The sequence below is a fragment of the Lutjanus erythropterus genome, chromosome 17 (assembly GCF_056507025.1).
Source record: "Lutjanus erythropterus isolate fLutEry1 chromosome 17, fLutEry1.hap2, whole genome shotgun sequence".
NCBI classification, from domain to species: Eukaryota; Metazoa; Chordata; class Actinopteri; order Lutjaniformes; family Lutjanidae; genus Lutjanus; species Lutjanus erythropterus.
This window is the reverse complement of record NC_139333.1, coordinates 25,292,118-25,308,435: the sequence shown is the minus strand read 5'-3', so window position 1 is coordinate 25,308,435 and position 16,318 is coordinate 25,292,118. Positions and strand designations below refer to the sequence as shown.

Below are 16,318 nucleotides of genomic sequence, written 5' to 3'. Positions count from 1 at the left end.
TTTTCAAGAATAGTGAAAAATGCTATTTTCTAAAGCCCAAGTTGACATCTTCAAACTACAAGTTTTGTCCGACCAACAGTCCAAAACCCAAAGATACAACAATGAAGAAAAGAAGCGAATCCTGACTCAAGTGATTAACTCTTTGTTAAAGGTGTTATAATGCATTTTAAAATTAAATTTGAGATCTTGAATACAGTTAATTCTGTGTGTTTCCTGTATTTAGGTCATTTGGGTGTGTTTTACAGTGTTACGTAGTATTATAAAGCAAATATGGTGATTGTCAAACAGTCTTTTACAGTCCACTTGTCTTCCATGATCGACAGTTTATCTGACTCATCCACAGAGGACTGATAATAAATGTCAAGTCCAGCTATGTATCATGTTCCATAACAGCTTATTCATGCACTATTTATGGCATAAAGCATCCTCCCAGTTGCTTAATTCTTCCTCTGAGAAAAACCCTGGGTTACTGAGTAGCAGACATTTAACCACAAACCAGAAGAATCATTTGCAATATCAACACAAATGTTTAATCTCATGTAGTCTCATTTCCATGTCCTCAGTTTTTAAAGGTGAAAACAGACTTTACTTTGAACTAAAGTTACCCACAAGGTGGACGTTTTTAAATAGAGAGGGGCGGACGCTGCCAACCGAGTGGGCCTGTAAATGTTTGCAGCCTGTAGATGGAGGGGAGTCTGTGACCGCAGCGATCCAAACGGACCCGAGAGACGCAATTAGCAGAACCAAAGCTTTTTATAAAATACGCTGAATGTTCTCCAGTTCTCTGAAACCTAAAACTCGTTCATTGTGTAAACACAACGGTTCACATGGACATGTTGCTTCCTCTGGACAAACACCACCTTCTCAATAGGCCTCGTTAAAAGTGCATTGTTTAACTGCGCTGTTGACGCCCAAGAGACGTGCTACTGCAACACGTCAGGACTTTATTTGACACTTCAGAGTGCTGTTTATTATTATGTGTTATGCCAACATAATCAGCTATGATTTGTGTTCAGTTCCTGTGAGGGCTTTTGTTCTACAACCCTGACTACAAAAATGTTGGGACACTGTGTGAAACATAAAAACAGAATGCAATGATTTGCAAATCATTTTCCACTTGACAATATAGTTAATGTCCATTCTGATTAACTTTAATGTTTTTTGTAAATATACATTCATTCTCAATTTGATGACTTCCAAAGAAAGTTGGGACCGGGGCAACAGAAGACTGGGAAAAACACCTGTTTGGATCATTCAATAGGTAAACAGGTTAACTGGTAACAGGTGATGGTATCAGGATTGGGTATTAAAGGGGCATCCTCAAAAGTTTCAGTCATTCACAAGCATGAATGTGATTTCATCACTTTGTGAAAAACTGTTTGGGCAAATAGTCCAACAGTTTAAGAACTTTGTCTTAACTTTTCTATGTCTTATGAGAAATACATGAGATCAGTCAGAAAGAACATTTTAAGATCTTCAGTTAGACTCAAGTTAGAGATTAAGGCTTTTTCTCAGGAGCCGCATTTCCTCTGGGACCATTAATACTGAAAGGTACATATAGGGTTTGGAGCAACATAGAGACGTCCCTGCTTATCTCAGCGAGACGACGCCAAGACACATTCTGCACGTGTTCCAACACCGTGTCTTCATAGTGAAAGAGTTCAGGTACCAGACTGACCTGCCTGCAGTCCAAACCTGCCTCCCATTGAAAATGTGTGGTGCATTATGAAGCACAACATACGACAACAGAGACCCCGGACTGTTGAGCAGCTGAAGTCGTACATCAAGCAAGAATGAGAAAGAATTTCACTTTAAAACTTCAACAGTTTGTGTCCTCAGTTCCCAAACACTGACTGAGTGTTGTTAAAAGAAAAGGTGATGTATCACAGTGGTAAACCTGCTCCTGTCACAGCTTTTATGGAACATGTTGCAGTCATCACATTCAGAATAAGTGTATATTTACAAAAATAACAAGGAAGTTAATCAGTTTGAAGAAAAAAAAGTATTGTCTTTGTACTGTATTCAATTGAATCGGGGTTGTACATGATTGATTTCTTTGAAAATTTCTGCATGAGGAATGTTTCTTTGGGGCGTATTTTCTGACCAGAGTCATGTGTAATTTATTTTGTTGCAGCTACGCCTCCGATGTGACTTCTGGCTTGAGTGACGGCTACGAGGGGCTGTCGGAGAAGAATGAGAAAACGGCTGCGAGGCGGACCGGCGGGAAGCTGTTCAGGAGGAGGGCGCGCTCAAGGCTGCGCATCACAGGGGTACAGTAAATCAAAAGTTTGTTTAATTGCAACACTGAGGATGCATTTTAGCGGGTCATAAACAAATAAATCAGCCGACCGGACTGAGCGACTGAGGTTGATTAATTTTATTTATGAGCGAGTGGTGAAGCTCCACCCTGATTATGTAACGTCAGTAGCTTCCTCCAGCGACCGCAGTACATTTCTCTTCTGATCAGGACACTCTGTGGTCTTTTAATGGACATGTTTGGACTGGAGGCAGAGACAAACAGATGATGCATAACCACATGTGCATACAGTGGTGCAAAGAGTACACAGTCCAATACACACATAAGCATATTTTACAGTAGACTCACACACACACACACATTTGACACAGCTACCTGTTTGCCCTCGCACAAAAACTGATTGTTCGTCCCGTGTTTAACTTTGCTCGGCGGTTTAGGGGGTAAACAGACACCTGTCACTTCCATTGATCCTGTCTGTTTCTGCAGCTCTCTGATAAAGTGGACCGGGTGGTGGAGTGTCAGCTGCAGACGCACAATGACAAGATGGTGACCTTCAAGTTCGACCTGGACGGAGATAACCCCGAAGACATCGCCGCTGTCATGGTGAGTACACGTATATTCATAAAGTCAACAATGAAACACTTCGATCAGCTTCTTTCGCTGGGACTGTTATTGAATTTCTGTACAATTTAGCCTTTGGATATTTTTTTTTTAACTGTAACTGTGAAAGATGTAGGGAAATTATCTTTGTGGGTGCAACTGCAAAATAAAGAATTGCTGAGAGAGCAGAATATTCATTATACGGAAATACCTACCTCAAGTTTGCTAACATTAGCCAACAAAAGCTATCGATCATACCAGACCAAGTAAGGCTATAACACGAAAAAACACTGTTGAACTGACCAATACTAGTTTTGATCGCTCACTTTATTTAAAGTTTGAAGGGAGATCCTGAAGTTTCCAAAGATACCAAATATGTCAGGCTAAATATTATTGTAATGCAATGTATAGCAGTGGACAGGGTCAGCAACAAAGCATATTTTAGCTACTTAGAAAAGATCCACCTAAAAAAAAATATTCTAGCCTATATTTAGAATATTTTGACTGCTTTACCTTGCCGTCAGACAGACTTTTGTGACCAGAAACTGCTGTTATATTGGCCAAATATCACTGTCTCCAAATCAACCAAACTCCATAGGCAAAATCAGTTAATCAATATCAGTAATCAATTATCTTGCAGAACGCAGGGGTTGCTCACCTACCACTGCCCTAACCGGTTGTTTAGTTTGTGTTATTGCATGAATCTGAACCCTAACACCAAAGTCACGCAAAAACACAAACAAACTAATCAATAAAGGCAACTGCAACTGGAGGTAAAATTACTGTTTTTGCTAATGGAGTCTGGTGGTTTTGGAGATGGCGATCTATGGCTTACATAACGGCATTTTCACATCGCAGAAGGTTGTCTGATGGCAAGGTAAAGTGATGAAAACACTCCACGACCCTTTTTAAGTGGCTGATATAAGTTTTGCTGCTGACACTCTGCACCGACCACCATCAGCTAAAGGAAAATACACTGACTCTGGATAAGTACCTCATACAATCCCACTTATAAAAATCTGAACTATCCCTTTAAGGAGAAATGAAAGAGATGTTTCATTGGAGCCTTCTTGAACTTTATAGTATGTACAGAAATAAATAAATGATCTCCCTCTGTCAGCTGATAAGTCTGACAGATTCCTCTATCTCAGCTGCACGAACACATGATTCATCCTGCTTCCACTTAACAGCCTCTTGTTTGTTGATCCTAGCTGTGACTGATAGTACATCTAGTACGACAGTATATCTAACTTTCTGTGAAGTGAGTGACGCAGGTAAGCGGCCCCACCCCCCCACTTTTATTATCTTTAAGCTTCATTAGTGTTGAGTGGCAGCAAGCCGTGATGAGGCAGCATGTACAGCAGCACTTTTTGTTCACTGAATGTGCTGTTTTCCCGTCTCTTAAAAACACAGTGGGCTTTTGTTTACTGATTCTTGGAGCAGCAGGGGCGCTTGGCATCACAACCGCCCCCGTGGTTCTTAGCGTAGGGCTTTAAATGAGCTAAATTATGCCATGCTGACAGGAGCCGGTCACCACGCCCAGCCCACAATTCACAGCAACACTCTAAACTGCATGAATATGCAAAACTCAAAACCTCCTCTAACAAACTGCTGTATTGTGGATGTACTTGAGATGATTTATGATTTTTTTTTTTTCCCTCAGAATAAGCAGTAACTGAGGGTAGGTGGGGGTGTGTTAGGGTGGGTGGGTAGATTTTACACAGTAGATGGACACACAAATACACAACAAGAACACCTAGTAATCTTAAAAGCACATTTTATTTTATAGACTTCTTTACAGTGGCAGAAAGTAACTAAGCCTTTCTACTTTCCACTTTCTGCTGCTTTGTACTTCTGCTCTTCTAAGTGCAAAATTATTGCGCTTTATTGAATTGACAACTATTGTTAATTACTATTGTCCAAAGACTAAAGCTGAGACTAGTTAGTACATGGAATTCGCTGGGCCTTTGGAGCTTGAACTCTTCCTGGTTTTCCATTGTACAGAAAAAAAATCAACTTCTTAAATATTGTGCATTTTTATATTTAACTTCCCATATATATAAATAAAGTTTGATTGATAAGTTTAATTATACAGATGTTTTGGGTTTGTAAAGCATTTTGAACACGGTAAAATAATGACAACAGAATATACAGGTGGAGGGACGGGGTGTCTGAGGATGCAGGCGCCACCACATGCTAGTTGTTGTTTTTAGGGAAAATCCTTCATAATGTGCCTTTAACAATCAAATAATATGATATAACATAGCATAACACTCACAAGGGCCATTTTTGTATGCAAGTACTTTTACTTTTGATACTTAAAGTACATTTTACAGTATAATCAACATGGTTTTATTGCTTTTTTTTTTACTTAAGTAAGTCTCTGGACATGAATAGAGGCTCATCCAGGATGCAAACTTGTTTGGTGAGGATTAAATTCAGCTGTCCTTTTTTTCTTCAAGGTGCACAATGAGTTCATCCTGCCATCAGAGAAGGAGGGTTTCATCCACCGCATGGGCGACATCATCAAACGGGCCGAGTCTCTGATGGCCAAAGAGCAGCCGGTCCACTCCAGCGGGCACCGACTTCCTCAGCCGCCTTTCCACAGCGGGGTTAACTCGTTGTCTTCCTCACAGGTCAGCAGCAGCAGCAGCACCTGTTCCTCCTTTCCAGTAACCCACATCACACCATTGTTAGCTGGGAACAAAGGAAGTAACGTGAGCGTGTGTTTTACTGTGCTGTCTGACCGTCATAAATTAGCTACAGTGTGTAGAGCGGCGGTTATCTCAGGGAGAGCCATAAATCTGGCGCAAATGGAAAGCTGTAGAGTAGTGCTTCCTCAGTGGAGGGCTGTCCTCGCTGTCCACAGTCCCTCCTGAGACCTACCCTTAAAGATACAAGGTTAAGTGTCCCTAAAGCCACCTGAGGTAGCACTTTAATTTAGAACATATTGTTACTAAAAAACACTAATGTCATAAAACCCCTGTGATTCGTGGAAATGTACCCCATGCCTCTTTTTTTTTTTCACTTTTATTTGTTCCCGCAACCACAAATCCTTTCCAGTGCGTACGCCATAATGAAATTTCCAGCATATCTGCCCACATTGAACAAGTAGAATAATTTATGCTCGGATTTATTAAGCCTTTCCGAATCACTGTAACTAAACTGTAAAATGACGACTTCCAGGAAGGGGGGGGGGGGGGGTTATGAGCGAGATATGAGCTAATGACTCCTCAGGTACAGTCTGTCTGCTTAAAGAAGAAGGAGCTTCTGTTTTGTCAGAATATGTTCCACTTTGTAAAACAAGAAGAGAAAAACAAAATCTCCCTGTGCCACCCTGGTGAAAATTACCAAACACGTTCAAAAAGTAGAAGAAAAAGAATGTTTCATGGAGGACAAGAGACATGTAAGAGCAGTAAACCCCCACCTCCAACCGTCCACTGTACCTTGTTCGCCATGTTTTTTTCGACCCCCTGGCTACATAATTACCCCGAACCACTGTGGACAAATCTCTCCTGGCTCCGCTCCAGCGCCTGATTAAAAACACTGCATGGGCCACATCCCCCAATGAACCGCTATGGCCAAAAACCCAGGCAGAGCTAGTTAAGTCAGGAAGCAAAACCCACAAGCCCAGAGACTCATCTGTATATCTTTCTTCTGGCTCAGAGGTAGGGCGCTATTCTGAGAGTTTTGGGAAGAGACTATGTATAAATGGAGCTTGAATCCCTGGAAAGCCAGTGTTGGCTAGCTGTTGTTTCCTCTGCCTGCCACTTGAAGAACAAGACTAATACTCTGCTGTCATGCTAGTAGCTCAGCGAGGCTAAACGCTAACATCAGAACGTGCTTACAATTATGGGTGCCTAGATATAGTAATAGTAGGGGTGCAAGGCAATGGGAGGTATGGCAAGAAAAGAGCCGTCAGTCATGAGCAGTAATGCAGCACTTTCACAGTAAAGGTCAGTTCATATTGCATTGTTATATATTAAAGAATAAATATGCAGTGAGTGACAGATACAGTGTTCTCTTAGAGTGGACATAATTCATATATTTCCCTTTTAGAGGTTGGCTTTTTCTGGATTTTATCTATTAAACATTTTCTTGCTCCCTATAGTTTTTCAAACATTAAAGATTTTCTCAAAAATTCAATGAAAGAAAAGAGGATTATACAGTAAAATGTAATATGTATACACATCTTTATATTCACACGTCCCTCCCTTTTTACCCTTTCCTTTATATAAGAGGAACTAGAACTAGAACCAGAACTAGAGGAGAAGTCAGGGGATCACCGAAGGTTTTAGGATTCGTCCAATGGGAAGCGTGAATGTCAGTACAAAATTTAACGGCGGTCCAGTTTGCACCACCGACAAATTCTCAGTTTTTGTTGAGGGAGCCGGATAACGTCAGCCAGCTCTCCAGATTATGGAGGTTAAACGACTTTCCATAAAACGCACAAAGATGCAACAATAATTTTAATTGGTTAATAACGTAGGATTTATTATGGAAACGGATCTTCACGAGTTAACATTAAATTCTTTACAGGTGTGTCGGTTTTAACTTTATTGTCCACTTAATGCACACTCGTGTACCTGAGGTCAGGCCTCGGGGTCGCCTACATCATCTGAAGTCTGAAGTATCCAATAATGATTTAGTTCCTTGCTTAAAGGGTCATTCCATGGATTTCACATGTCACAGTCAGTTTATTAGGTGTTATTACACAAGCAGGGACGAAATTACCTAACAGCTGTTTTACCAGAGAGCCTTCTTTACTAACTGGGACACAGAGTTTGAAAGACATGGCGGTGAGGGTTTAATCAATCACGCTAATAAGTTGCATGCTAGCAAGTTGCATTATGGGAAGTGTAGGATCTATCGCTTTTGGAGCTTGGCTCATAATGGGGACTCTTCAGCATCGATTTTGTCCATCCTGTTTTTACATTTGTGTCTCAGAATTCTCTTTTAAAAACAGCAACAGGCATTATAGATGCAGTACTAGCGCTACAACAATTAGTCTGTTAATTTATTAGTATATTGAAAGAAAATTAGCTGTCAACTATTTTGATAATCAATTAATAATTTCAGTCATTTTTCAAGCAAAAAAAATCTTTGGTGTAAGTATTTTCGATCTTTCTTTGTCATTTTGGACTATCGGGTGGACAAATTAAGGAAAAGAGGCAACTTTTTATAGACTTAATAATTGTTATTGCTACCACAGTATATTTATTTATTAGAATACTACAGCACTACTAACTTAATATGAACAAAATACTCTTCAGTCCAGCTTCTACCCACCTATAAGTGCTGGTGATCAGACCCACAGAGTATTTTTGTACTGCAGCTGAATCACACCTTGGTTAGAGAGTTTGATTCAGAAACGTGCACATTTCTCTCAATAATGAACAGAAGAGGAGATTGAGTTTGACTAAATGTTGCTCTCTTACAGCCCAATCTGCACAGTCACACCCTGCCCCGAACCAACTCCTCCTCCTCTCTGCCTGGTAAGTGTCTCTGATGAATTTAATTCACCCATTAACATGAAACTGGATAATTTGATGCTTGAGGAGATTAAATATGAATGAAGTGAATGAATGTCTTACAACCTTGGCTCCTTGCTTTTTTAATCATTTCATGAAAGTCTGCATTTCACCCATTAACATTAAAGGAATAGTTTGGATGTTTTTGAAGTGGGGTTGTGCGAGGTTCTTCCACAGCCGATATATTAACTACAGGACATGGCGGTCAACGCGCCGCAGTTTTGGAGAAGCAGCTGGAGTACCAGTGTACGTACCTAAACAATGTACTGCTCTGGACAGGGTCAGCAACAACAGGTATTTTAGCCACGTAAAAAGAATCAGCACCAGTTGAAGTGTACGCTATATTTAGAATATATTAGGAGATAAGATAAGATCAACTTTATTGATCCCACACATTGCAGCAGCTTTAAAAAGTATATACACACAAACTATGTTCACATACAGATATATTGAGATATGTGGATAATTGTGCACACATATTTTAATGCACTCTTGGTGTGTAGCATTACATTAAGATACAAATAAACAAGCAAAAATTCACATAATTGCACAGAACAGTTAACAGTTAAATCGGTCGTCATATCGGTGCCTCCAAAGCCACCAGACTCCTTTGACAAAAACAGTAATTTTACCTCACAGAACACAGGAGTTGTTGGTGTTGTTGTCAAGAAAGGCAGTCTAATGGAAAGGTAAAGTGGTGAAATTATTCTAAATATAGTGCACACTTCAGCTCATCCTGATTTTTACTGATATTAGGAGTACTGACATTGATTAAGTACCTCATACAGCTCCACTTCAAATAATCCAAACTATCCCTTTAAGTATGTGTGAATGCACGACCGTTGTCATTCTAACAGCATGTCATGTTAACTTACATTTTGTGTGTTGCATCTTTTACTGTGCATGATCATTATGTGTGTGTGTGTGTGTGTGTGTGTGTGTGTGTGTGTACTGACATGTGTGCTCGGGGCGTCCACTCATGCATGTGTGTGTCTTGTCGTAGACTTCAGTATGGCTAACCCGAGTGTTGGGGTGCGTGGCTCTCCCCCATGCCCCAGTGGAGACGTCTTCAGTGCAGACATTACTTCACCTGGGCGACCTCTAATACGCTCACAGTCTTTCCACAACGCCCCAGGTAAATAGCCCTCGGCCTCTCCCTCCGGCCCCTGCGTGAAGAGGCCCCGCATTGTTTACTGTTTCAGCACTCTGAAAAATTGTTACAGTCCTTTGGCAAAGAATAAGTCAGAGCAAAGCCCAGCTACCTCATAAATCCCCCCCCCTCCTCCCCTACTCAGGGCCCGTTCTTGGTATTGTTCAGACATTCGCATGGCGCCATCCGCCATCCCCACACCTCAAAGCCTTCGTCTGTGTCTGCCTTGCAGCAGGGCCTCTTGGGTAATTACCTCACCTGAAGGGCGCTTTCTGGCTTTTAGGGAGCTGTGAATGCTGTCGCTGTGGAGCCTGAGCTCTCCTCCGCTGCTGCGATAGTCGGCAACATCTGTTTGCCAGCACAAACTCCTACAGAATTTCCGAGAAAGCCTCCTCCCCCGTCAAAGTCTCCTTCCCCACAGGAGGGGCATTTTTGAAGTCCACATATCCTCCATATGCCCCCTGTTTTATCCTCATCCCCTCTTGTCCTGTGTCCCCTCTCTGCTGGACATCCACTGCATGCTTTCGCAATGCTTCTTGGCCGCCCGCCACCGTTGTAGAGTGTTGCCTAACCTATGTTTCCGTCAGCATGGAAAAAGTAGAGGCTGGTTTGCATCATCAGCAGCAGGAGGTGTGGTTTGCAACTGTGGAGCCATTGTTGAGGTAAATGTCAAATCAATGGATTGGGGGCGAGGACATTGGCAAAACTAAATTGTTCCCAGAGGAGGGAGCGGTGTAGACGCACGGCTACTTTAATCTCACAATCAGACCCAAAAAGTTGCGCGTGCACACACCTGTGTTCCATTTAAACTCCTCCGAAATGTTGCAGACGAAATGCTCACTTGCTCCGTCGCTGCTGAATCAGCCACAGCCATGTGTAAGCCCGGCGCACAACTGCTCCAGATGCAATTATAGTCGGATACTGCTTTAAACAAAATGTCTTTGTTCACCGTGGAAGCCATTATTTGAAAGTACGGGAAAAATTTATGTGCATGTCCTGGCAGGGGGCTGAAGGAAGAATTTCGAATGAGTGATCTAACTCGGATCTCTGGATCAGCTCTAATATTCCACTGTGCAGAATTACACTTGTATGTTTTTGTTAAAAAAAGGCTTTTTAGTACATTTATTCTTGCACAGTTTATACCAAGACCTGTCACAGTGCCAAACAATATTATTGCGATTTAAAGATAATTTTATGCCACTGGTATAATGATGATATAATATAATAATAATGCAAGTACACCCCTTCAAAGAGCAATTAACTTTTCATTCATGGGGACATGGGAATGGAAACATGAAAGAAAAATTAATATCCCAAATAAATAAAGCATAAACGCTCAGCTTCCAACACCGGGACTCCTATCTGCTTCTCCAAACAGGGGGGCATGTAGACCGCCACCTACTGTAGGTAATAAACTGTTTATTGAGTGGTCAACACTACTTCAAATAATCTGCAGTCACCCTTTAATGGGCTATCCTTTTTCATTTATTTTAAACCCTAAATATTGCAGACTGCTGCTTCGAAACTGAGTCCATTTGGGCTTAATCTTTCAAACTTTCAGTCATTGCGAAAAACAGCTATTAGCCTCAAGTAGCAAAGTAAAACGTCTTCCAGCCTTTTTTTTTTTTAGTGCACTTGGATTTTAGGTCAAAATGCTTTGGCGCTGCACCCAACTCTTAATGATTGGGAGAACCCTCCTGTTTGTTCTGGCATCACGTTGGCTAAAATGTTGGTGACATTGTTCCGTAAACAAACGCGCATTTAAACATAATGGGGAATACCGAGGACAGAAAAAAATGGCCGAGGTCATGTCCTAACATAATACGATAAGTTGATTATGTAATTATCGTAATGGACGTGTTTTTGCACAAGATGAAAGACTTCAAGCTACAAATTAAAACTCATAGAAGACGACGAAGCAGTTAAAAACAATCCTCTATGGCCGTCATTGGGCTGTTTGTTAGACACAAGTCATATGATCAGCGAAGGGGCAAAGAAATAGCAATGTTTGGTGTAGACAGGTGAAGTCACATGACAGAGTGTTCAGCAGAGGCAACCACACCACACTCAATTTTACAAAATATCAGCAATAAATACATACAGAACATATTTAAACCTCTTAATATTTAAGTTTTCAGTGCACGCAGGCCTGATGACACATGATGTTTTTCATAGGACTCAGATGCAAAGATACAAAAAAGTTACAAAAAAGGAAAGAGATCAAGTTTCCCACTCAAACCAGGGGACTGTGTAACTTTCGAAGTCCAAAATGAATTAAAACTGTTTTCTAATCTTTGTCTTGCAGGATCTCCGCTCCATTATCAGCACCACCACCACCACCACCCTGCGTCTCTCCTGCCCCACCACCAGCACTACCACTTGCCCTTCATGGGCCACAGTCACTTCCCATTCCCCTACCCCGGCTCTCCTGGCTCCCCTAAACCAGCCCACCACCCTCCCCTCACACGTGTAGCCAGTAACCCCACCTTCCCTTCTGTTCCCTCTCCAGCCCCCAGCTCCCCAAGTCCCCTGAATGAGAGCGCGAGCCACGGCAGCAACGAGAGTCTCGCCATGTCCCCTCCTGCCCCTCAGCACCCCAACATGTGGCCCCCCCACACGCAGCCCCTGTTTTCCTTAGCGAATGTCATTTCCATGGCCATGAGCATGGCGCAGTCTTTCATCCCTCCTGCGACCCTGCCTGCCCAGGGGGTGCCCTCCTATCCAGGCTTCCACCCCCAGCTCCCCTCTCACATGACCCCGCAGTCAGGTTACCCCTCCGTCTACCCCCAGCACTACCAGACCCCACCAGTAGAGGTCCCTTACCCCACAGCGGGCATCCCAGCGCAGAACAACGTCTACAACAGCCCTGAGAGCACGCCTCAGGTGGAGGGTTTTCCCCCCAGCTGGCTGCCTCCCGTCTCTCCACCCTCCATGCCTTCCACTCCTCCGCTGGTCCCTCAGGAGCCTCTGCAGCAGGTCGGACTCTCTGGTCCCCCAACTCTGACCACGGAGGACGGTCTCCACAGTTATGTGTCCCCGTACTCAGCACAGGTCCCAGCCCAGGTTGAGCCAAGATCAGAAGTCTCCAGTTCAAACTCTTCATCAGATCTTTCCCCATCGCCTCCAGAGAGCCCAGAAAGCACTGTGAGTCACCTGCAGCTTCTCTCAGTAAAGATTCCTTTAACATGTTGTTGCATGCATGCATGCAAATTAGTGCTGTAATAGTTAGTTGACTATTAGAAAAAAGAAAATTAATCAACAAATTTGATAATTGATTACTTTTTCACTCTTTTTAATGGTATTTAAAGCCATACAAAATGCAATAAATCACAGATACAGTTGGTTAAACATAATATACCCCATGTTTCTACTCCATTAGAGCCCAATCCCAGTTAAAGTATTACTGTACCATTCAGTAATCAAACAGAATCGATTTCAGAAATAATTACATGTGCATATAAATAGTAAAAGTGACAAAAATCGAAGGTGAGACACATAAAATACAGCAAAAAACAAACATTAAAAAACAATACAAATAAATAACCAAAACAGTTATCATTATTATTGTGGTGTTGATAATGTTCTGAAAAGGTAGTAGTCAGTAACATAATCCAAGTATCACAGTGTCAAAGTAATGTAACTTGTTTACTTCCTGTGACTTTTGGATTACCTGCTGCAGCTGATGATCATTTTCATCATCGATTGCTTTCTTGATTAATAAATTAGCTGTTTGGTTCATAAAATGTCAGAAAATGGTGAAAAATGTTGATCAAAATCCAAGAAGACATCCTCAGATGTCCACAACCCAAACATTTACTGTTTACTGTCAAAGAAGAGGAAAGAAACCAGAAAATATTCACATCTAAGAAGCTGAAATCAGAGAATTCAGACTTTTTTTTCTTAAAAAAAGATTCAAAATGATTAATCGATTGATTAATACTGTTACAATATTGTCATCCGTGTGCACCACATGATTGGACCAGTTTTTCAAGTCTTTCCTCCAATGATTATTTTCATTATCAATTAATCTGTCGATCATGTTCTCCATCAGTCAGTCAGTTATTTCACCCATAAAATGTCAGTCATGTCCACAACTCAAAAATATTCAGTTTATTGTCAGCGAGGAGGAAAGAAACCAAAAAACATTCACATTTAAAGAAGCTGAAATCAGAGAATTTGAACTTTTTCAATTTAAAATTTAACTTTTTCAATTGAATGAATTGGCAGCTGCGTGTGCACTGTGCATGGTAGGATATTGTCCCTTATTTTAAAATGGTAATCCTGCTACTAATCCTCATTTTTTCTAAATTTATCTGTTTATTTAAATCTGTAACTGTCATGGCATACAGTTACCTTTATTGTATCCAGATTACATAATCCTGTTACATGTAACCTGGATGCTAACACTGTTGATTCTTCCTGTCTAGTTATCGTCCTTCAGCACTCCGTTGGACGCTGCCGTACCTGAGCTGAACACCAGTACTCCAAAACCAAAAGCCTCCATCACCGAACCTGGTAAGAAACTCCTGTTGCTGTTCTCATGTTTCTCCTCCGTCTCTCCGTCATAAACACCTCATGTGTTGTATGTTGCTCAGCAGGGGCTGCGAGAGCTGGAAAATGACATACTGTATGATGTTTATGTTTGCACCCCAAACAAACCCACACACATGCGTCTGTATACACACAAATGCACCCACAGCCAAATACTACAAGTCTTTTTCCCTCCGCTTCATTTTATGGTGTATTCGGTCTAAATACGGCCTGTTGTCGCTGTTATGGCCAATTTGCCTTTCGAGCTGTTTTTCTCCTTCTCTCCGCCGTATCCGTGGTGACATTATCACCTATTAGCGGGGCCTCAGGAGCCATTGCGTAACCACCAGTCTGGTTGTAATGTTCCGTTGGAAACCAACACAAACGTAGGTGTGATTGCGGCCCTACCCACTCATGATGACCAATCGGCGAGCAGCCGCGCTCATTACAGGCCTCTCCTCCCAAATCCACACCTGTCAGTATTTATACTCTCCTCCTCAGAAGCCCACAGTCAACAGAGTCCCTCTGTTTCAGTGGGCACAGACCCAGACGCTCCCAGTGTTTACTGTAAGAGGGACACTCAGTGGGCAAACTGAGTCACTGCAGGACTTTAAGTCTTGCAGTGAGTCTGTTTTCACATGGAAGAAGTTAGCCTTTCTGCCAGGAAGGCTTCCTAACACATTCTTCTATTTTGATCCAAAACACTTTTCATAAATCTAATCAAGTAGTTTTGGTGTTTAAACCAAACTGTGAGAGAAATCAGAAAATAATAGTAGTAAATCACAACCTTCTCATACCTTCTCCTCACTGTTTTAGTGACCTGATGTTGTTTTGGACAATAAAGGTTATTGATAACAGTAAAATATCCTGTTTGATAACCACATTTGAGGGATTGTTATGTTAATGCATATATTCTAGGGATGCACGGTACTTATCGGGGCTGGTAAATTACCGTCCAATAATGGGAGATTTATATTATCATTTATTATTACAGCTATAATAATGTGATTATACAGATAAGCATTTAATTTGAATTCTAGTGCAAAATGCTCTATAAAAGCCAAAGTATGTTAATGAAGTTTTTGGGTCTAACAGAAAAAAATAAATGAACATATGAAGACTCAGAACTGATGTTTGTTTTTGTTGTAACAGCGATGTCAGTTAGACTTAGTTCAGTCAGAGCTATGGCAAATTAAATCAACCATCTTTGCACACTACATCTTAGCCTGTGCAGAAACTACAGGTTATATGATTTTTTTTTTTTGCCAACTTTTTAAAGTATCAACCATGAGAAGCAGGCGACTGTCTGCTATCATATCAGCAGAAAGTCCTGATGGTTAACTTCCCCCATGTGCATGCAGCAGTTTGCGTCACTTGTATGTGCCACCGGTAAACAACTCCATCACAATTATGTGTTATTATCACTGTCATGAATTAAGGCTTTACAGAAGATATCCACCCACACCGGCAGATTACTGTTTTATGAAATATGACACAATGAAACCTGAGTGAGACCACTTTCAAGACCGTTGCCAAGAAACACATGATTAGATCTTCATCAAAACCAGGAAGGAGTGAGGCTTTGTTCTGAAGATCAATCAGCTCTGATCAGATTACAGAACAATCGCTACTGTTTGGCCAATGATTGGTTGTCACTCACATAAATACACTGTCCAGATGTTACAGCTCTTAGTCATGGGGGTTAGAAGTAAATAGACAGAGTGCTACAACTTAGTAGAATTGATTTAAAACAATATGAAATGTTTCTTTTTTTATTAGACAAACATTTAGACTGGGTTCCACCAATGAATATTATTTTAAGATCAGTTCTAATCAGAGTTTAGCAAAACTTGGTTTAAAATGAGTAAATCCAAACTCACAGCTAAGCAGAGTAAGCTCTGTTGCACAATTAAAAACTATTCTCTGTTTAGTAAATCCAATTTTAGTTATTTAAACAATAAATAAATAGATGAACAAATAAATAGATAAATAAATAAAGAGGGTGGAAAACCATTAACTTTTGGCTGCTCTGTAAATAAATAAAACATTGCATGGCTTACTAGCTGGCTAAAAGGTCAATAAAACGTGATATGTTTTTGCTAGCTAGCTAGAAAGCTAACAATATGTGATATTGCTAGCTAGCTAAAAAGTAAAACAAACAAACAAATATTGTATTGTTTGCTAGCTAGCTAAAAAGTTAACTAAACATTAAGTTGCTTGATAGTTAAAACACTCTTAAAAAGTTAGAAT

At 41.1% G+C, this 16,318-nt stretch overlaps 1 protein-coding gene across 4 annotated transcripts in view; it reads left to right on the top strand.

Moving 5' to 3' along the window:
* Positions 1 to 16,318, top strand: part of wnk4a (WNK lysine deficient protein kinase 4a) — a 62,204-nt gene that overhangs the window by 41,766 nt on the left and 4,120 nt on the right. For 3 of the 4 annotated variants that reach the window (XM_084740374.1, XM_084740375.1, XM_084740373.1), the window contains exons 11-17: positions 2,135 to 2,270; positions 2,744 to 2,860; positions 5,320 to 5,493; positions 8,298 to 8,352; positions 9,392 to 9,523; positions 11,844 to 12,682; positions 13,966 to 14,053. In XM_084740374.1, coding sequence (XP_084596500.1) covers positions 2,135 to 2,270; positions 2,744 to 2,860; positions 5,320 to 5,493; positions 8,298 to 8,352; positions 9,392 to 9,523; positions 11,844 to 12,682; positions 13,966 to 14,053 — 1,541 coding nt within the window. The remainder of the gene's footprint in view (positions 1 to 2,134; positions 2,271 to 2,743; positions 2,861 to 5,319; positions 5,494 to 8,297; positions 8,353 to 9,391; positions 9,524 to 11,843; positions 12,683 to 13,965; positions 14,054 to 16,318) is intronic. The other variant, XM_084740377.1, reaches the window with a different exon arrangement.